The following is a 26,802-nucleotide window of genomic DNA, read 5'->3' as shown; positions in this document are numbered from 1 at the left end:
CGGCGTCTTTCCAAACTATACAAGGCCAGTACGCAACGGTGTGAAACTAATCACGTATAGTTTGGAAATAACTTTTTCACAAAGTTCTTCCAATCTATACAACAGCAGTACGCAAGTACTCGAGTATACTTTGTAGTGAAGTAAGTAAGAATAGCGCTCCAAAATATACAGCGCCAGTACGCATGCGGACTAATCGTGTATGTTTCGGAGTAAGCGCGGCGTCTTTCTATTGCTCGCGCTTATATTATTGTATTGCTGTTTTGAAATCTATTATTAAAATGCATGTGTATTGTGTATGTAATGTTGCGTACTGATCGTATTTTTTTTGTATCGAGGATGCTTATTGCTTGTGTCTTCGTTCCCGACTATACTGCACGACTTACAATTGACAATAGTGCTAAAATGTAAGAATCTAATAAGTCCAGAAGAAGACGGTTGCGAGGCGACGGCAATTTTTGTGTAGTTAAAAAAAAACACGAACCTAACCTAACCCATAGGTAACCCTTATATACATATCTGTTACCTATTTATTTTTCTAAGCTCACCTAATAATATTTTTATTCCATATTTTACTGAATCAATCAAGAAGAATAAAAGTAGATAGATATAGCTTTACAAGTCTTTGATTGCCTGCGCCTATTTATTATTTCGCTCAAGCGTAAGTGGTGTAGTAGGTATATTTAGGCATATTTTGCGTACTGATCGTGTATAGTTTGGAACGAAGAAGCAAGCATCCGTGTTACAAAGTATACACGATCAGTACGCAAACTTCGTGTATATTTTGTAATAACAAACTTAAAAACAGCATTACAAAGTATACACGAGCAGTTTCCTATGGTTGCGTTCTGGCTATGTATAGTTTGTAAATACGCCGCGAGGCGTGTAACAAACTTTATAATATTGTATATTAAAAAAATATATTATAGTCGAGCCAATTTAATAGGCCACATTTGCATCTGCATTAAAAATCGTGTTCGTCATTTGCTTTGCTATTTACACGAATGTGTAAAAGCTCACACCTAGCTAAGACCAAAAAGTAGAATAAATATCTACCAATACTACAGATATGTGACGCTCGACGGCTATTATTACGGCTACATGTTCATGTGCGAATGACAAAATTATGAATGTGTGAACGTAGGTATGTATGTATCGTGACGCACCCATATACAAATATTCCTTGAGTCGTCAGGCGAAGAGTCGTTTGGTCATTGCCTATTGGTTATGTGACCCGGTGGAAACGCGGCTCGGTAAAGAAAGGAAACCGAGCGCGATGTATAATTTCAAGCATTAGCAATCAAGATAAAGTAGAATATATAGGTGAATTAATTATATAGGGAATGAGTACATATGTAAGTTTTCGATCATAAAAAAGACTACACAAGTTGGGTTGTAGGGAGCTACCATGCTACATAGTGGTTTTATTAAGCTATTGCATAGCTTCTATCGCGGGCCTTGAGCGCGGGGACCGAATCCAGAAATTGCGTATCGAAAAACCTCACGCTCCCCACTCCGACGGGCATGGAAGCATGCAATAGCTTTACCGCGGCAGTCCCCGAGTGCCACACGTCTTTTTTTTTCTATCTGTACACTTTTTTGCGTAAAGTGAACACCTGAGCTACGCAACTTTTTCTGATCTCAGAGAGAATATTGTTCGTAATTGTGCAGACTTTACAGTTTACATACCTTTCTCGATAATAAATGGTCTCACCAACGCAAAATATTTCAATACCAACATATTGTTATGCCTACCGAATAAACGGTTTCATTATATAATTTGGAGTATATTACCTAGCCCTTTGCGTCAATTTCTTCATTTATACCACTATTAGAGACGGAGACAATTGCATTTAATCGCAGATCCTATCAGAATCGGTTCAGCTGTATTCTTTATAGCGTAACAATAAGCCTCTGAATTATAATATAATTTGTTAATATTATTGACGATAAAGTTTTGTGTGATTCTGCGTTGTTCTACGCTTTCGGGTTTTGCGTATTCCTGCGAATTTAAGGTCCGGGATAAGAATAGCTAGTCTTATAGATTTAGCAACTTAAGTGAATTTTCTTTTCTTAAATACTTCTTATATGTATACTGTATAGGTACAGGAGAGGAGTGCAGGGAAAATAAAACGCCATTTATTTATAAATACAATTTATTAGCAAGTCACTAGGTTATTAGTTGCAACTCTTTATACAATCGTAAGTCTTTGTACAAGGCAATTTAATTTTAATGCGAGACGCAAAAATAATAAAATAAGACAAGAAAAACTATAAAATGGTAAATTAATTTTAAAATTTTTGCTTCCCGCCAAAATTATAGTAAAAAAATGTTGTATCAACAAAATTAGTATTACATACGTATATCATAAAAGCGGTGTAACTTTGATCTTAAAAACAATAAGTACAATTTACGTGTTTTCAAATCGATTACTTTGGGAATGTTTATAATATCGACGTTAATTTCTACATTGTGAGTATTCTACACCATATTATTAGTAATTTTGTTTGATTTCGTACTTCTCAAAAATTTTACACAAAAAAAAAATTGTTCATAATTCAATCGAAATTTTTAACAATACCAACCGAAAAAAAAACAGTATATGTTCTCATAATTTTAACGTGTATAAAAATTAAAAAAATCAGTACTTTAAATAATACTAAAGTGCAACTTACACTAACACTTGGTGCAGTGTAAAACAATCAAATGCACACAACACTCAAAGTTTCAATACTTTTAAATTTAATGAAAACTTAATATTTCTGATTACATTTACATGGATATATAATTAAAACGTTAATAAATGCGGTATTGAGCTCACATTATCATAGTTTAAAGAACTCAAAAAGATAAATAATGGTACAAATCTAACTTATTTAACACGAAAAAACACCATTCAAAGAACAACTCATACCTTGCAAACATATTTTAGACTCAAATTCAACGAATCATCTTTATTTAAAACAGATGTTATATTTGAAAGATGCAAACCATTTAAAGTAATATAAAAAGCCATTTATTTCGATTTAGTATTTATATTTTATTATAACGATAAAATTTTACATTAGTGCTCAGTTTGGGACCTATAATTTACAGAATTAGGTCATACGTATATATTATTATTTATTTATTATTTAGTCAGCTTTCCTAGGCCTCCGTTTGCGTGTCTCCGGTTTGTCGGCCTTCGCCCCCTCGCCTTCGCCCTTGTCTTTAGCTTTGTCGTCGTCGGATGTCTGAAATTAGTAAATGTATGATTTAGTATTTAGTTTGATAGCTTTCAAAATCCCTACTTCTACACTAATATTATAAAGAGGAAAACTTTGTTTGTTTGTTTGATTGTAATGAATAGATTCATAAACAACTGGACCGATTTTAAAAATTCTTTCACCATTCGAAAGCTACATTATCCACGAGTAATATAGGATAGGTTTTATCCCGGAAATTCCACGGGAACGGGAACTATGCGAGTTTTTCTTTGAAACCGCGGCCGGAGCCGCCGGCGGAAAGCTATTATAAATGCGAAAGTAACTCTGTCTGTTACGCTTTCCCGCTTAAACCTCTCAACTGATTTTGATGAAATTTGGAACAGACAATCTTTAGACCCTGAGAAAGAACATAGGCTACCTTTTATCAAAACACCACGCGGGCGAAGCCAGTGCTTTATAAAAAATTCTGACAAAAAAAAAATTGGCAAAGGAGCAATGTAAAAATACCTCCTTGTAATCGATGTTTTTTTAATTCCTAAATATATAATTTTAAACTCTTCTGCTACATTTATAAATTATAAATAAGTAACTCATTGTTCCTTTCGTATCTTTCACGTTAAAATATTTGTTTAAATATGAAAATTAAGATAACTATCCGAACAAAAAAATTTAAAAACTATAATTAGTAGCTTATTTTTAAGTACATACAAGAATAACATTTCTTTACATTATCAACAAAATTCAACTCAATTGGTAAAATTAATAGCATATTATTATAGTTATTACACCGGAAGGTCTGCTATCCATCAGAAAAATAATAATTAGCATTCCATTAAATTCTACATTGTTTAAAATTAAAAACAAATATAATTCTATTGTCTATACACGCTAATATCAGGAACTACTGGTCCGATTTGAAAAATTCTTTCTCTGTTAGATAGCCCATTTATCGAGGAAGGCTATAGGCTATATATCATCTCGCTTAGACCAACAGGAGCGGAGCCACGCGGGTAAAACCGCGGGGCGAAGCTAGTTAATTAAGTATAATAAAAAAGAAAGTATTTCTTATTCTCTTAATATATAAAACAAACTAGCGGTCGGCCCCGGCTTCGCCCGTGGTACCTACATGTTTTAACTATCCTATCTCTCAAGTTGGATCGAACTGCACATGGTGTGCGAATTTTATTATAATCGGTTAAGTGGTTTAGGAGTCCATTGAGGACAAACATTGTGACACGAGATTTATATGACTGACCGGTTGGCTTGGTTGGTAGTGGCCCTGCCTTCCAAGCTAGAGGTCGTGGGTTCGATTCCCACCCGGGGCAAATATTTGTGTGATGAACATAGATGTTTGCTCTGTCTGGGTGTTTATTATCTATATAAGTATTTAATTAAAAATTATATATGTATGTTAATCAGCCATCTGGTTTCCATAACACAAGTGGAAGCTTAGTATGGGATTAGATCGTGCCGTGTGTGAAAATTGTCCTGAAATATTTATTTATTTATTATTATATACAGGGTTACAGGTTAAGTCGACCTATTCCTGTTAAGAGCGTGTAGTAGGGGTCAAAACAAACTGATTTGATCTTATAATACCATATCCAAAAGTTAGCCGTTGAAGAGTTATTGCAATTTTAATTTTTTTCTTGAAAATGCCACTTTATCTTCGCATTTAGCGTTTAATTTTTTATTTTACTTATTTGGTCTCGGTTTTTTTGAGTTTTTATGTAAAGGTTGAGTTAAACAATAATTCTCAGCAATAAAAATCCATATCGCTGCAAACAATTCAAAGAAATGGGTTTGACGCACTTGGTGCACTTCTCAACTTGTACACCATGCTCAAATGGTGAACTTAGCAACTTGTACACTTCTCAAATGGTACACTTCGCGACTGGTACACGTCTCAAATGGTGCACTTCGCAAATGGTGCACTTTTTAAGATTAGTTGAGATTTGGAAAAATTGTGTAGAAATGAAAGAATTTTTAGTTTTGGATGTTTAATTTTTATAATTATGTCAACACAATAATAATAATTAAACTATACAGAATCACCTTAAACACTATAACATTTTGGATCATTTTTATTTTTTCAAAAATAAAAATGTGCCTCGGATATAATAAAAATAATATAGTTAATTATGTCAAAAAAAAGTAGATTTACAGTAAAAAAATATCATAATAAAGATATGATATAATATCATATTATATCAATAACCTTTGTAATATAATTATTTAACTTTTAACTATTACTAATTAAATAAAAGCTTTAAATTAAATCATAACCTGTTTCTTAAAAACAAATTAGTAAAAGTAATAATAAGTAAAACTTAGTAATTGTTACTATTTAATCATTAAGTAAATAGCTATTAATTAAATTACTTGAATAATTGGAGAAACGTGATCTTCTTCATGAAATGTTCCACCGCAATACTTCTGTCTTCTAATTTACGTAATAGTTTTTTATATTTTCGATCAAAATCTACTTTTTTTTGACATAATTATATTATTTTTATTATATCCGAGTCACATTTTTATTTTTGAAAAAATAAAAATGACCCAAAATGTTATAGTGTTTAAGGTGATTCTGTATAGTTTAATTATTATTATTGTGTTGACATAATTATAAAAATTAAACATCCAAAACTAAAAATTCTTTCATTTCTACACAATTTTTCCAAATCTCAACTAATCTTAAAAAGTGCACCATTTGCGAAGTGCACCATTTGAGACGTGTACCAGTCGCGAAGTGTACCATTTGAGAAGTGTACAAGTTGCTAAGTTCACCATTTGAGCATGGTGTACAAGTTGAGAAGTGCACCAAGTGCGTCAAACCCAAAGAAATGGCTTTTAAACTAAAAATAATAACATAAACGTAATTAAGTTAACTCGTTTTAAACAAAGATATTGAAAAAAATCTCTATGAAAATGTGTCTGCAGATATTTTTAAAAACATGTGCATGTTCTTAGCTATGTAAAAAGGTATGATAACCTCAGGTAGCATTCGTAGATTCCAAGAAATCGGGGATAAACATGGGACAGTGTTAGTAAAGTACAACATCAGAATAAATTTTGTCATAATTTATTTTTCTTAAAAACTTTACAGTTCCTGCTCAACATGTCTTCCTCTATTGCGAACACATATTCGAAACCTTTTCCGCAGAGAACTCTTGACTACCCCAGTTGTTAATTGGTTCCTCATCTTATTGGCTGCATCGATAATTTTTTGTCGTAAAATATCAACAGATGGAATCGGGTTCGGCTCATTGTACACCAGACTCTTCATATGCCCCCATACGTAAAAGTCCATGGGGGTTAGGTCTGGACTTCTAGCCGGCCATGGTATGGGCCCACCTCTTCCGATCCATCTGTTTGGATAGTTGATGTCTAACCATTCTCTAACACTTCTTCTGTAATGTGCAGGGCAGCCATCATGTTGGAACCACATGTCTCTTAACAAAGTCAGGGGTATGTCTTCAAGTAGGTCGCTTAAATGTTGGCGCAGAAAGGTCTCATAATTTTCACCATTTAGGTTGTCCGGAAGGAAGTATGGTCCAATTAATTTATTTGAAATTATCCCCATCCACACATTAAGACTGAATCGTCTTTGTGATTTTTTTGGAATCTTCTTGTTAGGATTGCCACGTGCTTTCGGAGCCCAATAGTGAGCGTTATGGTAGTTTGTGATACCGTCTTGATCAAATTTGGACTCATCTGTCCATAAAATTTTTTTGAAAAACGAGGGGTTTTCCAGATCCGCATTCAACATGAATCTACAAAAATCTAGTCTTCTTAAAGGATCTCCTTCTTCCATCACGTGCACGGGCGTGTAGTGATATGGGTAATATCCTGAAGTGTTCATTGTGAACCATACTTTCCACTGAGACAGACCAAGTTCTCGGGCAACAATGTTTGTTGATGTCGTGGGATCCATTCGAAAAAATCGCTTAATTTCATTTTCCTCTTCGTCTTCCTCATCCCGGACAGATGGCCGACCGACGTCTGTTCGTCGTCTTAGAATCGAACCAGTTTCTCTAAGGCGACGATAGGTCCCTTCGAAGACACTAACATCTGGTGCACGACGGTCAGGATAGCGGGTCATGTATTCCGCACGAGCATGTGCAGATACACCTTGACAAAACCCGTAACACATCAAAATGTCAGCATATTCTTCGTTAGTATACGAACTCATCTTGAAAATTCAAATCGCAAGCAAAAATCAAAGTCCAGTTTCGAGCCACGGTCACAGAATCGGAAGAAAATCAGTCCAAAAAGAAAGCCAAGTCGCGTTGTCAATACACAGAGGAGCACAGAAATCGCATCTACTACGGACGAATCACATAAGCAGACTAAAAAATACAAAGCGGCATCCTTCGCCCCATACAGCTTCGTCCATCACCTTGCTCGCTCTCTCCAGTAGGTGGAAGCGAGATAGTTGCAGCGTGTGAGTGAGACATCATAATCACGCGGCACAATCCTTTATTGTTCGCATAGGCAGATAATAACTAGACCGATGTTAATGAGCTATTCTAAGAATTATTTCCCCATACCAAGTTTATCCCCGATTTCTTGGAATCTACGAATGCTACCTGAGGTTATCATACCTTTTTACATAGCTAAGAACATGCACATGTTTTTAAAAACATCTGCAGACACATTTTCATAGAGATTTTTTTCAATATCTTTGTTTAAAACGAGTTAACTTAATTACGTCAATGTTATTATTTTTAGTTTAAAAGCCATTTCTTTGAATTGTTTGCAGCGATATGGATTTTTATTGCTGAGAATTATTGTTTAACTCAACCTTTACATAAAAACTCAAAAAAACCGAGACCAAATAAGTAAAATAAAAAATTAAACGCTAAATGCGAAGATAAAGTGGCATTTTCAAGAAAAAAATTAAAATTGCAATAACTCTTCAACGGCTAACTTTTGGATATGGTATTATAAGATCAAATCAGTTTGTTTTGACCCCTACTACACGCTCTTAACAGGAATAGGTCGACTTAACCTGTAACCCTGTATATTAAGATGTATACTCACATCACTGGGTGAGTTCTTCTCAGCGTCGCTGTCATTTGCGTTATCAGCGTCATCCACAATGTCGTCGTTTATCAGCTCCTATAAAATTATAAATAATTGAATTAGTAGTAGCAATTCTATGATATAAGTGCCTTGACAAATCAAAAATAGTAATTTAAAATCAATGGATCTGGACATAAATTAATATATTTGTTTTTCTACTGTATTGGGATCTCTATAAGTGTTGTGGGATATAATATTGTATTTAATGTAGTTTATAAGATGTATATTTGCACGCTCAACTACGAGCAGAATGTTTAAGGATCTATATTATCTGTATCTACAAACATCTTTGTAATTCTACATTCTGCAAATAAAGCAATTTGAATTTGAATTTAGTTCTCTCTTTTTATAGCACTCATATTTAAAAAAAAACAAAGGACATCGGCCACTGCCCATACATACCAAGACCTGACTATGAAATGTCGCGACCATGATTAATATAGGGCTTAAATGGTTCGCCTAATCACCCTTAGCAATCCCACATTGCATATATTATATTATTTGAAAGTGGTGGAGCTTAGAATTTTTACATAATTTGCCATTTTTGAGGTTATGGCTACGCATATAATGAATATGGTTTAGAGTTATACCTGCAGCCATAACTAAATTCTAAGGGTGGACGACGTAGCCTATGTTATTTATTTGATTGTTATATAAGCCAATACAACACTGTAGTGACAAATAATAAACAAAATCATGTTTTTCAGCTACGCGTCAGTCATGTCATGTGTCATCTAACCTTTGTGTCTATTATGCCGGTAAAAAATACGTTCCGTTTTACATATTTTAGGTATATTATTAAATGTATTTATGGCAAAAAATATTTTTTAAATCTATAAATTATATCTTTCTTACTGTTTTTGCTATTAAATATGATAGGTGAAATAAAACAAAGAAATATATATTATTATTCTAGTATTTTTTTAAACGTAATCGCTAATTAACTCCCGCTGCGCTGTGAAAACGAAACGCATGACACAGGTAAAAATGAAAGACGTTTGGATGCGTTCAAACAATGTTATGAATTTGAGTTTATTTATTAATAATACATAACATTTTCCCGGCCCGAAAAAAAAGTTAGACCCCGTTAGTAAAAGCACGTATAAATTACTATTTTTTGATACACCGATGATTAATGTTCGCATTCAGGTCATATGTGGCCATCCTCCTTTCACAATTAAACAAAATCAACTCAAAAACAACTACAACTATCTCACTCCATTCCACACTGTCCCACTTCTTATAAAAACCAACTCACTGCTTATAACAACCCAATCACTTCATATTACAACAAACTCAATACTTATAATAACAAACTCATATCTCATAATCAACTCACACACACAGTAGGTCTATGTGCAACTACTGAACACAACCAACTCACTACTGATAACAATCAACTCACTATTGAACACAACCAACTCACTACTGAACACAATCAACTCACTATTGAGCCCAACCAACTTACTGCTGAACAGAACCCACTTTTATTGAAGTAGGAAAAGGCAACCAATCTACTAAAATTGTGAGGAGATTCTAAAGACTGTAACACTGAACTAACACAGGCTTCAGTTTCCCCAAATATATAAACTGTATTATTTTAAAAATTTTTCAATTTATTTTTTTCATTTTCAACTCACATCGTCCGTCTTGTTATCGTTTCGCTATCTCGGCCTCAGCGCGGGACCCCACCTTGACTAAGCGACACGGACAAGTACAGCAGGTCAATGTGCAACTACTGAACACAACCAACTCACTACTGATAACAACCAACTCACTGAGCACAACCAACTCACTCCTGAGCACAACCAACTCACTGCTGAGCACAACCAACTCACTACCAAGTCACTGCTGAGCACAAGTCACAACCAACTCACTACTGAGCACAACCAACTCACGACTGATAACAACCAACTCACGACTAAGCACAACCAACTCACTGCTGAGCACAACTAACTCACTGCTGAGCACAACCAACTCACTACTGAGCAAAACCAACTCACTACTGGTAACAACTAACTCACTACTGAGCACAACCAACTCACATCGTCCGACTTGTTATCGTTCCGCTTGCGTTTCTCGGCCTCAGCGCGGGACACGTGCACCTTGTCGGAGCGACGAGGCGGGTATAATAGGTCTATTATGCACACGAGCATCTGAAAATAATATATTTAAGTGTTAATTATTAATTACATATTACGGTGTATAAAGGTCGAGGGATATGCTTTTAAAGAACCAATCATATCGCTATACATATTTAGCGTTTGAAATGATAGTATTGGTTTTTTACAAACATATCTCTCGCTACGCATCTTCTTACATCTCTGGTGAAAAAACGCCCTTTACTAATTTATTGAACCACACATAAAAAATTTGATTACAATGCAGACAAGAGGGATTAATATCATTTATATCTATGTGTACATGTGCTGCGCAATACATAATATTATTGTAGCTTAGAAAAGATCGCTACCTAAGCACCTAGTGATAATTGCTGTTTTGTACATGTTTTGCTCTTATTTTATGTTCTTTCTCTTATTTGTGTTTCGTCTGTGTGTGCATTAAAGTAATAAATAAATAATAATTATAGTCTTGACATAAAAACAAATTATTAATGTATAACTTAATTATATAACGCAACAGTGATGTATAAAATATAAAACAAAAAATATTGTATTTGATTATAAAATGTCTAACATCACTACTTTTATTTCATTTTGAATACACAATTTTATATAATTCTCGACCGGTTTTAATACATAAATGAGTTAAATTTTATCATCGAATAATATATTCTAAAATGCAGTTCCATTAACATGTAACATTAGTATAATTTAATACAGTTTTTTATCATCTCAAAGAAAAAATGTTCTAAAGAACTGATCCCATGTTTTTTATAATGAAATTATTGTATTGTCACCGATCCTTGTTAAGTGTACAAAGTTTGTATTAAATCTGACCATTTAAAATGAGTCAATATTGAGTTGAAAGGACTCAGTTACAAACAAACATACAGGTGAAAATAACATAAGTGTGTTAATAAAAATTTATATTATTTACAAAACATATGGATTATGGATACTTTTTATGTATTTGTATTACATTTCAATTGTTCCAGTTAATCTTTAAGTTAAGTCAATAAAATTAACTTTCTACTACTAACTAAAAGATTCTACAAACAGAATATTCAATTTTAGACCCTTAATTTTCCTTTTTACTCAATAAAATCCATACAAAAACCCAAAATAAATTTAAAAAAAAACTTACCAAACCCAACAGGGCTCCAATAAATATAGTTGCAATGGCGAAGATCAAATACGATCCCCACGTTGGCAGACCGTATGTCTCCATCAGCATGTTGTGCACACTCTGTAATGTTTAACCGTTTATTAGGGGGCCGTTCATAAAATACGTCAAACTAAAATTAACTTTTTTTGACCCCCTCCCCCCTGGTTGTCTCAAACAATATCGCTTGAAAACATAAACTAATGCCCTTCGAGCAAGAACGTTTCAACATAATATGATCAATTTTCGCAACCAGGCCGTGCCCCGTAGGTGTCTTGGCCGGGGCACGATCGAACATGATTGTATACTTTTTGTATGAAGTTATTCATGCTTAACCCTAACTCATCCGGGCACGGCGTTGAAATTTCACTCAACCACAGCGCCTGACTGAGTGAGTTGGCGACACCACCCCACTCACTGAGTTACCCACAGCCCACTCACCCTTAATGCCTGGCTGAGTGAGTTAGCTACTTCCAACCCACAGTACCTGACTGAGTTAGCTACCACCACCCCACTCACTCACCCCGCACCCCACTCACCCTCAACGCCTGGCTGAGCTTAAAGAAGTGCGCAACTACACCCATCTGCAGGGAATGCGGCGCCTTCCACGCGGGCAGCGCGTCGGCCTTGCGCCAGCGAGCCTCCTGCACGTACTCGAGCATAGAGTCCGCGTCGCGCGGCCCCTTGTACTGACGGAACTCGCCGTCCTTTACACTGGAGTGAAAATTCATTAAATAAATAAATAAATAAATATTATAGGACATTATTACACAAATCGACCTAGTCCCACAGTAAGCTCAATTAAGGCTTGTGTTGTGGGTACTAGGCGACGATAAATATAATATTTAATAAATACATATATATAGATAACACCCAGACCCAAGAACAAATAATTGAGTTCATCACACAAATATTTGCCCTGACCGGGGATCGAACCCGGGACTGTCGGCTCAGTAGGCAGTTACTTTACCACTGCGCCAACCGCGTCGTCAATATAATTTATTCGCAGTAAAAACAAAATTGAATGCTTAATATGATAATGGTATCATCAACACAATATAATTGAAGTCCTACTTCCTACTACATTATAAATGCGAAAATTTGTGAGGTATGTGTGTGTTTGTTACTCTTTCACGCAAATACTACTGAACCGATTACAATAAAATTTAGCACACCTATAGAAGGTAACTTGGATTAACACATAGGATAGGTTTTTCTCGGAAATCCCACGGAACGGGAACTATGCGGGTTTTTCTTTGACGCGGGTGAAGCCGCGAGCGGAATGCCAGTATAGTATAAAGTAGAATATAGCGAAGTAGAAGGTTGTAAAATAAATAGTTGAAGAGTAGTGTAGTGGTAGTAGTGTGGTATCTTATTAGAGAGTAGAACACAGTACAGGCGGAGTAAAGTGTAGTAAACTGCAATACTGACTGTTACTTTCACCATATAATGGATGATTTAAAAAAAAACTCTTTAACTGATTTATCCACTATATTCTATAAAAATTTAATTCCCAAAGTTTTAATTTACAATTTAAGTACGAAAATTTACCAAGAAATATCAACAGAATTAAAACAATAAAAACGTGTTAATTTTAATATTATTTAATGTATGTATATTTATATAATAGTAGCGGTCCGCCCCGGCTTCGCCCGTGGTACATATGAAAAATAGATGTTGGCCGATTCTCAGACTTACCCGATATGCACAGAAAATTTCATGAGAATCGGTCCACCCGTTTCGGAGGAGTATGCAGACTAACATTGTGACACGAGAATTTTATATATAAGATGTAATGTAATTGTGAAAAATTTGTATGCCAATTGTTTGGCGAATTGTGTGGACTATTTTATTGAAATTGTGTGATCTTTTGTATTACCACAATTTTTACAAATAAATGATTTAAATTTGAATTTGAACAAAAACTCACTGGAAGATAGTGGGCAGCGCTGTGACCACGAATCTACCGCTCAAGCCGGGCGATTTGGTCACGTCCACGGCCGCGGCCCGCATGTCCAGCTTCTTGGTCTTCGCGCGGTTCGCTAGGTCCTTCCACGCGGGCGCTAACGCATTGCACGCTGGGCACCATGGCGCGTAGCTGGTAATTTCATTATTATTTATCAATTTATATTGTTGAAGTGTACAAATTTTTCTATTAACTGTGTAATTTTTATTCGAAGGAACGTCTTATAGTACAGATAAAGGAAGAATTGCTAAAAGCGTAAAATGAAAGTTACAACATAAAAAAGATAGCCCATTTATCAAGCGAGGATATAATCATCACGCTAAGGCCAACAGGAGCGGATGCACACGGGTGAAACCGCGGAGCGCAGCTAGTATAAGATAAACGCTGTTTAGTACTGCCGATTTAAATGATTAAAACGAGTCTGGACTAGAACCTGGAAATACAACATTCTATGGTAGGACAGGTATTATCCAAAACAATATTTTGGTTTGTTTTTCTAAGAAAAAACTGTATAAAATTTATATGTACTGATGAATCACATTTAAAACAAGTTTATTTGAATCAACAAATTCGTATTCACACTTCCTCATGGAGTGTGTTCGGAATGATGTTAAAAGAAAAGACTTGTTGACAAATATTAAAATAAATTTAATGAATGTTGGTGCATATCATAGCATTCTAGCTGCACCACACTGATGCAGCTAGAATGCTATTCAACTTTAAATTTAAAATATAGTTTGTTAAGTGTTAAATACGTGCGTACAAGGTACAATGGGATTGTCATCGTCCTTTAGGACAAAAATCCCTTAATAAAAAAGATTAAAAAAAAAATCGTATTCCCACAAAATAAACACCTTTCTATTGTAGTATGTATTTACAATTAGAATAATTATCATAAAAATAAAATAAATCATGTTATCAATTATATTGTATTCACTAGCTGTTGCCCGCGACTTCGTCCGCGATTACGTCGTTTTAGGTCATTCGTCGTTTAAAAAAAATACGTGACACTTTATTTTTGAATGTTCTTAATTGTCTCTTATAAAATTTAACTACATTAAAATTGAACACTCTGAAAATCTTAAAATCGGAGAAAATTGAAAATCTGAGGAAAACATGAAGGAATGTGATTTAAATTCTACATTACTTAGTATTTCAAATAATAATCTAAATTAAATGTAGATTAACAGTTTGAGCGCACCGTTATAGAATATGTACCTAAGTATTAAATTACGTTAGTTTACATAGTAACAAAACAAAAACACGATGACTTTCTTTCGCGCTCGGTACCACAAACTAAGCATGTTAATGGTACGTGGCCCGCGTCACTTGACCCCCCGCGAGTTCCCCTCCTTTGCTATGCGAAAATACATTCGTCGCCCTGCTGTAGGAAAAATTGTAATACTGTGGCCTGGGCGTTATACACGCCCAGGGAGTTCCTGAGTGCCGATAGACGTCCGTCTACGCACTACTATAAGAGCGAATATTGTCTAAGAACTGTTTAGATTGCACGTCATGTTCCTCTAAAAGTAGTGATTTCAAAGGTTCCGGTGTATCTTCAAACGAAAGCCGACTCCTTACTCCACTTTAAAGCATTACAAAAATAACATACTACGTTAATATCGCCTATACAGAAGATGATCTGTAATCAATTGTGAGGTTATAAGAAAACCCACTTTTATATTTGTCGGACCCCACCACCGAATTCGTAGATTGATCTTCTATGTTTACCTCTAAGTCATTAAGACTATGCGAAATCTGTCTGCAGTAAGAGGGGCCTCTCGCTATTCGTCCGTTTCCAGAGACCGAATAGTTTCAATTCTTAATCTTTCATTAAACAAACTTAATAATCGTTTTTGTCTCAATTAATTGTAATATTCGCGTCCCTACTCTAGTCATTGCTTATGCTCATGTTCATCTTCAAGAGATCGAATAATATTATGGTGCACCCTATCATTTGTCAAACGGTCTTCATATTGAGTAAAAGTTTCAGATTCTCGAGATAAAATGTGACGGCCGTGATCAGCTGTGAGACGTTATACCCTCTCAGTGAAGGTTTCGGTCTCACGGGATAGTACATGCCGTTCGCGGTCAGCTGTGAGCCGCAATTCTCGTTGTGAAGCGGTTTCAGGTTCTCGGCATAACACGTGTTGTTTTCGGCCTAGAGTATACCTCTAACGATTCTTGAGAACTCTTATTTCTCATTTTCTTAGCTTTGCTCGAATTTCGAGTTAAAGATTTTTTAGGTGGCACTGATGCATGAAAATAAAAATTGAGTTAAAACGGACTGAGAGTGTTATAGACAAATATAATCAGAAAGCTTCGAACTCCTAAGCTATCGGAAGTTACACGTGTTATTGTGAGTCAACCATAAAAGATAGACATTTATGATGTCGGGAGATATTTTTTATATAATAAGGAGAACATTTCTTTCATACATGATTTCTGTGTAGCTTTAACCATTAAGGTTGCACACGCGACGAAAGCTTAAAAATGGAGTTACTGCTCTGCTCAGGAATATGAAAAATAATTGTACCAAGTTTCGTTTAAATCCGTCGAGTAGTTTTTGTTTCTATACCGGTTATACGGACAAAAATTTTACTGTTTGCTTCTTTGGCATCAGTGTCGATCCCTAATCACCCCGTGATAGTTATTTAGGAAATATATTTCATGTACAGATTTAATATACCTAAGTATACATAATATATTTAGATTCCAATTTCCATGTAACGTTAAATTCGACTATACAATAACTAACAGACAACGCAGGTTACTCTCGTTTCCGTAAGTTGAGGCGGCTACATATTCGGTCCTCATAACATCACTTTTAGTGAACGAAACGTCAGCGCGGTTTAATTCGATGCCAACACCATCAGAAAAAAGGAAATATTTTTAATTGTGAAAAAATATTATGATTTACACTATTTTAATATAAAATATATGGCTGTGAGTGTGTAAAAATAAATCCAGCTAGTTTCACATCACACTTATGTTTATAATTAGCTATACGACATGAAAATATACATATTAATTACCAAGCAATAATCATACAGGTAAATACTGAACAAAAGTATTAACAGTCAAAGTTTATTTTTACTAACATTTAACAACACCCATGTAAATGATGAAGAAATGATAATTATCAACGAACTAACCTTTTCTATAATACTTAACACAGCACATTTTTTAAATTATCTTGCTCAACTCTGCTCAAAAATTTGAGGGTTTTGTTGGAACTGTAATGTGTCAAAACTATGATATATCTAAACTACGATACAACTTGCATGCGGAAATGCTCATTACAATCAGTGAATTTAAAGAATAACTAACAACAACTATTCAATTTTATTGAGCTGATGAATATCTTTTGCCTGGAAGAGATCACCGCCGCCTAATAAATATACTGTGTTTTCTTATAAAATCGTAACATAATTTCTTTTATCTACTAAATTTTAATAAATAAGTTCTTTTTGTTATTTTTATCTAAAAATGATCTTGAGCTTATATTAGGCAAAAGTATACATTAACTTTTTATAATTTCAGGACCGCACCTTAAATGGGGTGCTCGGAAAATATGCCTACGGATTATTAATAGAGAAATGATACCTACACAACAAAGTTATGTTGGTTCCATTTTATTTATAAAATATAATGAAAATGGGCAAATATAAAACATATTATGTAAAATGATTAAAAATAAATAAATGAAGCAACTACGATTCAAAGAAAACATCTTTTTCAGTGTGAAAATGCTCTAAGCAATCCTGGATGATGAGTAGGTATAATATCATGTACTCTCATCCCAGTACGGTCGGTACCTCGATAGCCATAACGATAAATATTATAATCAGATAACAGCAAAGTCAGAATAAAAATCATAACTTGTACAGTTGTGAGTGAAAAATTTATGTTTCATTTGGCAATAACATTTTTTTCGGTACTAAAACGTAGTAGTTTGATATGTGGTTGGCTGCCCCTCCTCTCCTTCCTGAAAAATATCCTCCAAAATTACCCGAGATACTTCCAATGATTGAACCATACGTTGGACATTAACTTCAGTCAAAAATTGACGAAGCGGATGATTACTAATTTCCACTTAATCCTTGCTGCCACTATCTTCATCATCAAATCATCAATTTTCAAGTGGTGTTGTAAAATTGTCAGCAGAAATAGTCTTCCAAAGGCGATATAATTTTATGAACATTGAATCTGTAAATAAAAAATCAAACGTTAATAATTGTAAATCAATAAAAAAAACTACTTACAAATAAAATTTTATCAACAAACTACTGTTCCCAACGCACCTCAAAATCTTGTAAAAGTCAAAAAGAATTCATCATTTTATTATTTCATTCTAAAAGTGTAATATAAAACCATTATAAAACCAATAAAAAACATGAATTGCTATCATTATAAAAATAAATACCTATAAAAGTAACAACTTACCTTTTGTGGGAACGCATGGTGAAAAATTCACAAAACACGAAGATTGAATTTGATATTTTTGGTTTTATGACATTTATTTTAATTTTATTTATTTATTCAAATGCTTTATAAATATAAATTTATAAATAATAAATTTATAAAGAATAGAAACATTCGATCACGAAATTATGTGGGTTCGAGTCCCGCCTCGTGATCGAATTTTTTCTATTCTTTATAAATTTATAAAACACGAAGATTAAAAATGTAACCAATGAACACAATCAATATTAGATGTCTAGTTTGACTTAAAATAATAAACATCTACCCTCACTTTTAAAAATGTAGTATATTCACACGAAATATAAGCGCACCTTATAGGGAAGGGAAGATATGGGTTAAAGAGTTAAATAAATAACATGATTATATTTAAATTATTAATTTTCAACAGTTGTTCAGTAGTGATAACATGTAAATTGATTTGATTTTTACGAAATCTCATAGATGGCGCTGTTTCAAATTTGTCTTTATACTACTAAATTCATTAAACTGTTTCTCTGCCCAAATTACGTAAATGACATAGTTTTTATTTTGTAAAGCTAGATAATAGCATGGCTTACTCGAAACCAACATTTAAACATGAGTCTTTAGATTGTACGCTGTCGTAGTACACGGAATATGTAAGAAAAATAAAGGTTCACAGCTCCTCCCGCGAAGGTGATATCATGATAATATGTTTAAACTATCCTCACCCGACCTCTTAGGAATATTCATGCAAAATTTGAAGTAAATCTATGCAGTACTTTCTGAGATTAGCCCGGAAATACATACAGACAAACAGACAAACAGACAAACCGACAAACAGACAAAAATTCTAAAAACTATATTTTTGGCTTCTATATCGATTATAGATCATGGATCAAGTATTCTTTTAAAAAAATATTCAATGTACAGTTTTGACTTTCCTACGATTTTATTATATGTATAGATTACAAACAAGCTTTGTATCAAATAATCCAATACAATACTAACTAGACTAGTAGTATAACATTTATAATATTTCATTCTGCAATATAGGTCATATCACTTTCATGCAATCAATACTCAGCATGCAATCACTGATGGATGTTAATTTGATCTGAATCATAATGTATGAATATGAATATTACATCATTGCTATAGTCTGTTATAGAGATAGGAGAGATCATTTGACTGGAATTTGAATTTAAAAGTAAAAATGGACTTGAAATGAAATTATTTGTTCTCTTACGGCTTGCTATTTTGCTGTTAGATAAATCAGTAAATTCTTTGCATTAAAGAATGAATGAAATCCATAAATGAATTTCACTCTTTCTACTAAAAAACTTAGAAATACTGAAATATTCTAATACATCTAAACATACACACTATTATTTAAAATATACTAAAATAGCTCCCATCATTAGATTGAATTTTTTCTGCAAAGTTGTATTGTAAAGTTGCAAAAAAACCATTAAATCATAAGCAAAGGTATTCATCCAATTAATCGCCCATGTTTATGAAATATTTGTAAACAAAGAATTATTTACATGTTTATTTTTAAACATTGATTAACCAGTGTCAACTTAATATAGGTATGAGACAGTTAAATCATTGTTTATGCTTGATAAGGAATATGCTTGCTTATTGCCGAGGAATGTTAAACTTTGTTGAATTATTGATAATGAGTATTTAAGAGATTGTAGTATTTAAGAGAAAAAAAAGTTATGTCCCGTGTCCCCCAGTGGGGTAAGGGGCAGATGCATTATGCATACATCTGTTTCACTGATTGATTTTCTTTAAGGACAAGTAGGTGATCAGCCTTCTGTGTCATGCCAGACCAAGAAATATTTTTTTTTCGTCTCCACAGGAATCAATCCCAGGAGCCCTCGGTGCTACGCTCACGCGTTAACCACTGTACCAAGGAGGCGGTCCGCTTGTAGTATTTGACACTATGCAAAGGTTTAAAATGCATACAAACTAGTAAATATTCAAGGAATGGTTATGGTCAATTGACCATTTAATTGTGTTAAAGGTCCAGTGATCCATGCTCCTATTTTACTTTTATCATCATAGGTCTATTAGAGCTTTTCCTTTCAGCTTTAGAAATTTAGAGAATTTTTTTTTCATTAATCCTCTTAATATTATAAATGTGAAAGTTTTTGTGTTTGTCTGTTACTCAAAAACTGCTGAACCTAAAACCTAAAATAAAATTTGGCACACACAGGGTAAATTGGATTAACAATAAGGATAGTTTTTATCCCAAAAATGCCACTGGAACAGAAATTATGCAAGTTTTAATTTGACTTTGTGGGCGAAGCTGGGGGAAAAAGCTTGTACTAATATATTAAGATGTTGGAAATTTTTTATACATATCTATACTAATATTATAAAGATGAAGAGTTTGTTTGTTTGTTTGTTTGAACACGCTTATCTCGGGACCTACTGATCTGATTTGAAAAATTCTCTTGGTGTTAAATAACCCATTTATCTAGGAAGGCTACAGGCTATATATCATCTTGCTAAGATCAACAGGATCTTATCGCCCATCTCTCCCCCCCCCCCCCCTTAAATAACTATGGCAGCGAAATTAAATAGATATATTATACCCCAGGAGGGTACCAGCACAGATTGTGCAGGAGAATCCCTCCCTGAGCTCTCTGGTTCAGGCTGCCCAGCGTATTCTGGGGTGGGCAAAATTTCGCTCAAATCCTCTTCCCGGGCCAATAAGAAGAATCGCCTTTCCACACCCCTCTCCACACTACAGGTGGATTTCTGTAACGTCAGGGGTCTGCACTCGAACATAAATTCCATTCACTATCACCTGGAATCCACGAAGCCGGCGATGTTCTTCTTAACGGAAACACAAATCTCCTCCCCACTCGATACCTCGTATCTTCACTACCCCGGCTACAGTCTGGAACATAAGTTCCTGCCGCGTGCCGGTGTATGCGCGTACATCCGTCAGGACTTGTGTTTTCGTCGCCTTGGGAACCTTGAAGTCAAGGACCTTTCAATCTTCTGGCTGCGTATAGATTGCGACGACCACCCGCGCATCTATGCGTGCCTTTATAGGTCCCACAGTGGTAACACGGAGACAAACAAACTTGTGGAGCACATCGAATCCGTGACAGATCACATACTCCGTGAGATCCCCTCTGCTGAAGTCGTGATACTGGGCGATTTCAATGCCCACCACACAGATTGGCTGAATTCTCGTACAACCGACCATGCAGGGAGATCTTTTTATGAGCTCGCCATTGCCTATGGTTTGACACAATTGGTGCCCTCACCTACAAGAGTGCCCGATGTGAAGGATCATTTGCCTTCCCTGTTAGACCTTATGCTGACTTCCCACCCTGAAGGCTATCAGGTTAGTGTCGATGCACCCATCGGCTCGTCAGACCATTGCCTAGTGCGGTGTGAAGTGCCAATAACGTTCTATCACCGCCCTTGTGCGAGTTCTCGTCACTTATGGCACTTCAAGTCAGCAGACTGGGATGGGATGCGCACATTCTTTTCTTCGTATCCCTGGGGCAGGGTTTGCTTCTCAGAAAATGATCCTAGCGCTTGTGCAGAATCTGTCACTGATGTCTTGCTGCAGGGCATGGAACTCTTTGTTCCTAGCTCTAAGGTGCCCATCGGTGGCAAATCAAAGCCCTGGTTTGGTGGTTCCTGTAAAGCGGCTGCTCGCTGGAAACAGGAATGCTACCAGGCCTGGGTTACAGGATTAGCGGCTAGAGACACAAATTCCAGTACCCTCAAAAAGAAGTTGAACTCTGCCTCAAGGTCATTCAAAAGAGCAATTGCAAAAGCGAAGTCGGAGTATATTGCCAAACTAGGTGATAAACTAGCCCACCTTCCTTCTGGAACAAAAGCTTTTTGGGCTCTCGCCAAAGCCGTTCAAGGCAATTTCTGTCGCCCATCTTTTCCATCTTTACACATGGGAAATGACCGGTTGGCACACACTGCAAAAGAGAAAGCCGATCTTCTGGGCTCTCTTTTTGCAGAAAATTCCACATTAGAGGATAAAGGTAAATTACCGCCGCACATACCGCACTCTACATGCTCTATGCCGGAAATACGTTTCACGCAAAAAGCTGTACGTAAAGCCCTTCTTTCTCTAAATGTGAATAAGTCATGTGGTCCCGACGGTATTCCCCCCATTGTGTTAAAGATGTGTGCCCCTGAACTGACTCCAGTTTTAACGCGTCTCTTTCGGTACTCGTACTCTTCAGGCATAGTCCCAAGCTCCTGGAAAACCTCTTTAGTACATCCCATTCCCAAAAAAGGCGATCGCTCAGACCCGTCCAATTATAGACCTATTGCTATCACCTCTCTGCTCTCAAAGGTAATGGAATCAATTATCAATCGCCAGCTTCTTGAGTTTCTAGAGGAGCGCCAGCTGATTAGCGATTGCCAATACGGTTTCCGTAAAGGTCGCTCAGCTGGCGATCTTTTGGCGCTCTTGACTCACAAATGGGCGACTGCTATTGAGAGCAAGGGTGAAGCTTTAGCAGTTAGTCTGGACATAGCGAAAGCCTTTGACCGGGTTTGGCACAAGGCACTCCTATCAAAGCTACCATCATATAGGATTTCCGAGAAATTGTGTCAGTGGGTCACCAGTTTCCTCACAGAGCGGAGTATCAAAGTCGTTGTCGACGGTTCGTGCTCCGAATCCAAGCCTGTGAATGCTGGGGTCCCACAAGGCTGCGTTCTTTCTCCAACTTTGTTTCTTCTGCATATCAATGACATGCTACTATCTAGTGGCATTCATTGCTATGCAGACGACAGCACTGTTGACGCTCAGTATACCGGCCGATGCAATATTTCTCGGGATACCGTTACTGAGCACCGGAACGAACTTGTGTCTCAAATTGAGAACTCTCTTGAGGAGATCTCCAATTGGGGTAAACATAACCTTGTTGAGTTCAACCCAAAAAAGACACAAGTTTGCGCGTTTACCACCAAAAAAACTCCCTTCGTCGTGTCTCCAGTTTTTCAGGGCATTCCCACCAGAGTCTCAGCCAGCATTAGTATACTTGGAGTCGAAATATCGAATGATGTCCAGTTTCGTTGTCATCTGGAAGGAAAAGCTAAGCTAGCCTCCCAAAAACTTGGTGTGCTCTGTAGAGCGGGACAGTATTTCACACCCGGCCAACGCCTACAACTTTACAAGGCTCAAGTCAGGCCGCACATGGAATACTGTTCCCATCTCTGGGCCGGAGCACCCAAGTATCAGCTCCTTCCTTTTGACCGAATCCAGCGACGAGCTACTCGATTAGTGGACGACCCTCGTATTACTGATCGGCTGGACTCTTTGGCTCTCCGTAGAGATGTTGCATCTCTCTGCGTATTTTACCGCATCTACCACGGCGAATGCTCTGACGAACTGTTCGGAACAATACCGGCTGCTGAATTTCACCATAGAACTGCTCGCCACACGTTGAAATATCACCCTCAACATCTGGACACTTGGCGCTCTTCCACCGTGCGATTTAGGAGGAACTTTCTTCCACGCACCACTCCTCTGTGGAACGACCTCCCGAGCTCAGCATTTCCGGAAAGATACGACTTAGGGTACTTCAAAAAGAGAGCGTACTCTTCCCTAAAAGGCCGGCAACACACCTGCAACCATACAGGTCTTGTGGGTGATTATGGGCGGCGCCAATCATCGCATTAATCCGGTGACGCGCCAGCTCGTTTGCCCGCTAATACATAAAAAAAAAAAAACAGGAGCGGAACACAGCTAGTATAAGCCTGCCTGTAACGCTGAAATTGCTAAACCATTGGTAAACTGAAAAGATTTCTCTTCAGATTAGTGAAGATTTCAGTTCAAAAGTATGCCTTTTTTCAAAAATTGATACCTTAAGTGATGATAACAGGGAAAATATGGGTACCAGCTTTCACATTAAGCATAGTAAAGCAAAGCTTTGCATGGAATGCTATAATATTTAGAAAAAGGGAATCTTCTTACGAAACAAAACAGCCTTTGTCACTTACAATTACTAATTTAATAATGAGTGATAATATTCATACCATTCATATATTCAAAATGTATGAAAAATTATGTAAATTGATACATAACACTAGTGTTAATATACACACAACTTGCTAATTTATGCAATTATTATGTATCTTACTACCTCTTTTTTAAGTGACATTTCCAAGAAAGGTTCTCAATTTTTAGCATACCTATGTTTGTTTATATTTTAGTTTTTACTTCAATAAGTAAAGAACTGTGAATTACAAATTTACAAAATAACAAGCCACATATTGGTCAAAATATCATTCTTGATATATAAGACCTATTGTACAGTTCGATTCATACTTAATGGGGGTTCGAAAATTAGGTGTAGGTGCGAGTGTGGGTGCGCAACGGTCCCTTAATGTCCCGCTAATATCTAAAAAAAAATTCTGCGCATCGGATAGTACAATGTTCCAAGCCACAATTAAGTTTGAATCGCACTGTAACTGTGTTACCCTGTGTTTGATTGCTATTATTAAAAGCTTGGGAGTTTGTTTGTTTAAACATGCAAATATCAGGACCTTTACAATTTGAATTATTTCCGTGTTGGATAGCTCAATTATCGAGGAGAGGCTATCGTTTAAATATCATCATGCTTTGAGCAATAGGAGCAGAGCAATGTACGTAAAACCACAAAGAACAGCTAGGAATATTTGCACATAAAGAAAGTAAATCAGTGAAGCAAAACTTGATATCCTCCTTTCCTTTCATTCCTTTTTTTAATTTAGCAACAATTAAGATATTTATTATTCAAGTTATAAATCTAGGTTTATGCCACACTTCTCTAGCAAAAATATTGTTACAATTCGAAACTCAAAACTTACATGTGGCGCTCCGACTCATAACAAATTAAATATATTTGTTCTTAAAAAAATAAAATTCTAATAGGAATAGCTCATTGATTTTAAATTACGTTTAGGTATATCAACTCCTGTTTTGCAAGCTAATTGAAATTCAAACAAAGCTTACATTAGGATAAAACAAGATCAGGAAACCAAATGCCATTTTATTTTTATTTTTGTCTTGGTAGTTATTACATGATGAAAATTTATGACTCATGATTTTGCCATGTAAATCAAAACGTGTAGGTTTTTAGAAGCCTAAATAACAAACTCAAGCAACAGGCTGCACTTAATGCAGCCTACACCTTTCTTATGTGAATACTATTACTCAGTGACAATCACATTTTTATTGCATTTTTATTAATGTTTTTAGAGAAGATATATTGATAGTTCTATTATTATTTAATGTAGGCTGTGTAGAATTATATGAAAATGCAAATTCGTCACGGTAAAACAACGGTACGGACCTCTATATTGACCTTGCATGGAGTTTATTGAACCCTAGCTATGACTTCTACAAAAACACCTATAAAGCAAAGAATAGGAAAAATAGATTTGAGAAATTATTTTAAAGGATTACAATTAAATCGATATATGTTTTTCTCATATCCTGACGTAACTGCGGAAAACAAAGACTAATTAAAGATTTGACACGTTTGGATTCGGCAATGCGCCGGTCCATCTAGTGATTTAAAAAAATACTTACAATTCTACCAGCCATTCCCCTTCAAGGATCTGCCGCCAATTGTCTTCATCTAGCTCAATATTTGCACTAGTGGGATTTGTGAAATAGCACAGAATTAGTGATGAGGAAAGAAGAAAACTTAACACTAGAGAAATATTTCCTACGCGCGCCATGTCTGATTTTTCCTTTAATACTGACATTGCCAGGATCAATAACAGAAAAAAAGTTATAGATCGCTGTGTTGACATCTAAAAAATAAAATTATTATCATTATTACTGAAATTAAAGAATTAGAAGAATATTAAAAGATTATTTGAATTAAATTACTAAAAATTAGAACAATCTTAAAAATTGTTTTCTGAGTTAACTATTCGTTGATAATTTGCGTACCTATAATAGATGTCACTAATGTAATACAATGTTTCGCAGAAATCAACTAAAGATGGCTCTAGTGGTAAGGATTTTAATCGTAGAGTGAGAATGAACCATAGAGGAGGCACTAAAATGACAAGGAATGCGTGAGAGAAATACACTTATGACTATAAAGCTAAGTGCAAGAGAGACAGAAACATTGTTTTTTGTTTCTCTCATGTTATGCGATTTCTTTTGTTGGGGACAAAGGCAGTTTGTCCCAAACAAGCGGCTACAGTCCATTGTTTTGCTAGTTTTCTGTTTTTTCTCGCTGTTAAGTGACTTCAAAGTTTAATAAACGTTGACAGTGATCTGTTTTAATCCGACTTTAAGTGAAAATATGGTGCGTTGTAGTGTGATTGGTTGTAAAAATCGGCCGGAACGAAGATTACCAAATATTACCTTTCACACGTAAGTAAACTTATTTGAAGTATATTGTTTTATAGAACTGGATATAGTTGATACATTTTCATTAACTCTAATGTGAAATTATCTACAAATATATAATATTTTCATCGAAATAGACGTAAACATTTTTTTGTGTTATCCGACTAAATTACGAAGTGTTCTTGTTGTTCAGGACGCCATTTGTTTTTACGTAGTTTCAAATTTATGGTATAATCATGTGATTAACATTAGGGATACCAGTACAGGGTAAAATTTTCCCCAAAATCGTGAAATGTTTTTTTAATATTAAATGTTAATGTTTGTGTAAAGTTTGTTACACGGTTCGGTTTTCCGGTTCAGCTTTCCTCATTTGCATTGGTTTAAGTATTTTTTTTTTCAATGTCGGTTTTTTTGTATATTCCAGGTTACGATGCACATCATAACGCTGAAGACTGCGAAGCTGGCCCTT

At 35.5% G+C, this 26,802-nt stretch overlaps 1 protein-coding gene across 1 annotated transcript; it reads right to left on the bottom strand.

Moving 5' to 3' along the window:
• Positions 1 to 2,135: 2,135 nt before the first annotated feature.
• Positions 2,136 to 25,739, bottom strand: LOC149896783 (thioredoxin-related transmembrane protein 1-like). Its single transcript, XM_090117170.1, has 7 exons — positions 25,557 to 25,739; positions 13,505 to 13,672; positions 12,114 to 12,288; positions 11,557 to 11,658; positions 10,335 to 10,445; positions 8,248 to 8,325; positions 2,136 to 3,231 (listed from the first exon to the last, which is right to left on the bottom strand). The coding sequence occupies exons 1-7, from the start codon at positions 25,733 to 25,735 to the stop codon at positions 3,133 to 3,135; spliced, it is 912 nt and encodes a 303-aa protein (XP_089973296.1). The 5' UTR covers positions 25,736 to 25,739; the 3' UTR covers positions 2,136 to 3,132.
• Between the last annotated feature and the right edge of the window lie 1,063 nt (positions 25,740 to 26,802).

The sequence above is a fragment of the Colias eurytheme genome, chromosome 27 (genome assembly GCF_061535395.1).
Source record: "Colias eurytheme isolate Ceu_HAF_F1 chromosome 27, ilColEury1 Martin Lab GWU primary, whole genome shotgun sequence".
NCBI lineage: Eukaryota > Metazoa > Arthropoda > Insecta > Lepidoptera > Pieridae > Colias > Colias eurytheme.
The sequence above is the reverse complement of the archived record's forward strand: the minus strand, read 5'-3'. Positions and strand labels throughout refer to the sequence as shown.

Bases quoted from the DNA above. Each gene is read 5' to 3' on its own strand.
- LOC149896783 (XM_090117170.1), bottom strand. From the start codon at position 25,735: ATGTCAGTATTAAAGGAAAAATCAGACATGGCGCGCGTAGGAAATATT. The intron at 11,659-12,113 runs GTGAGTGGGGTG...TAAACATTACAG, and splicing joins AGCTCAGCCAGGCGTTGAGG to AGTGTGCACAACATGCTGAT. The intron at 10,446-11,556 runs GTAAGTTTTTTT...TATTATTTTCAG, and splicing joins TTGGAGCCCTGTTGGGTTTG to ATGCTCGTGTGCATAATAGA.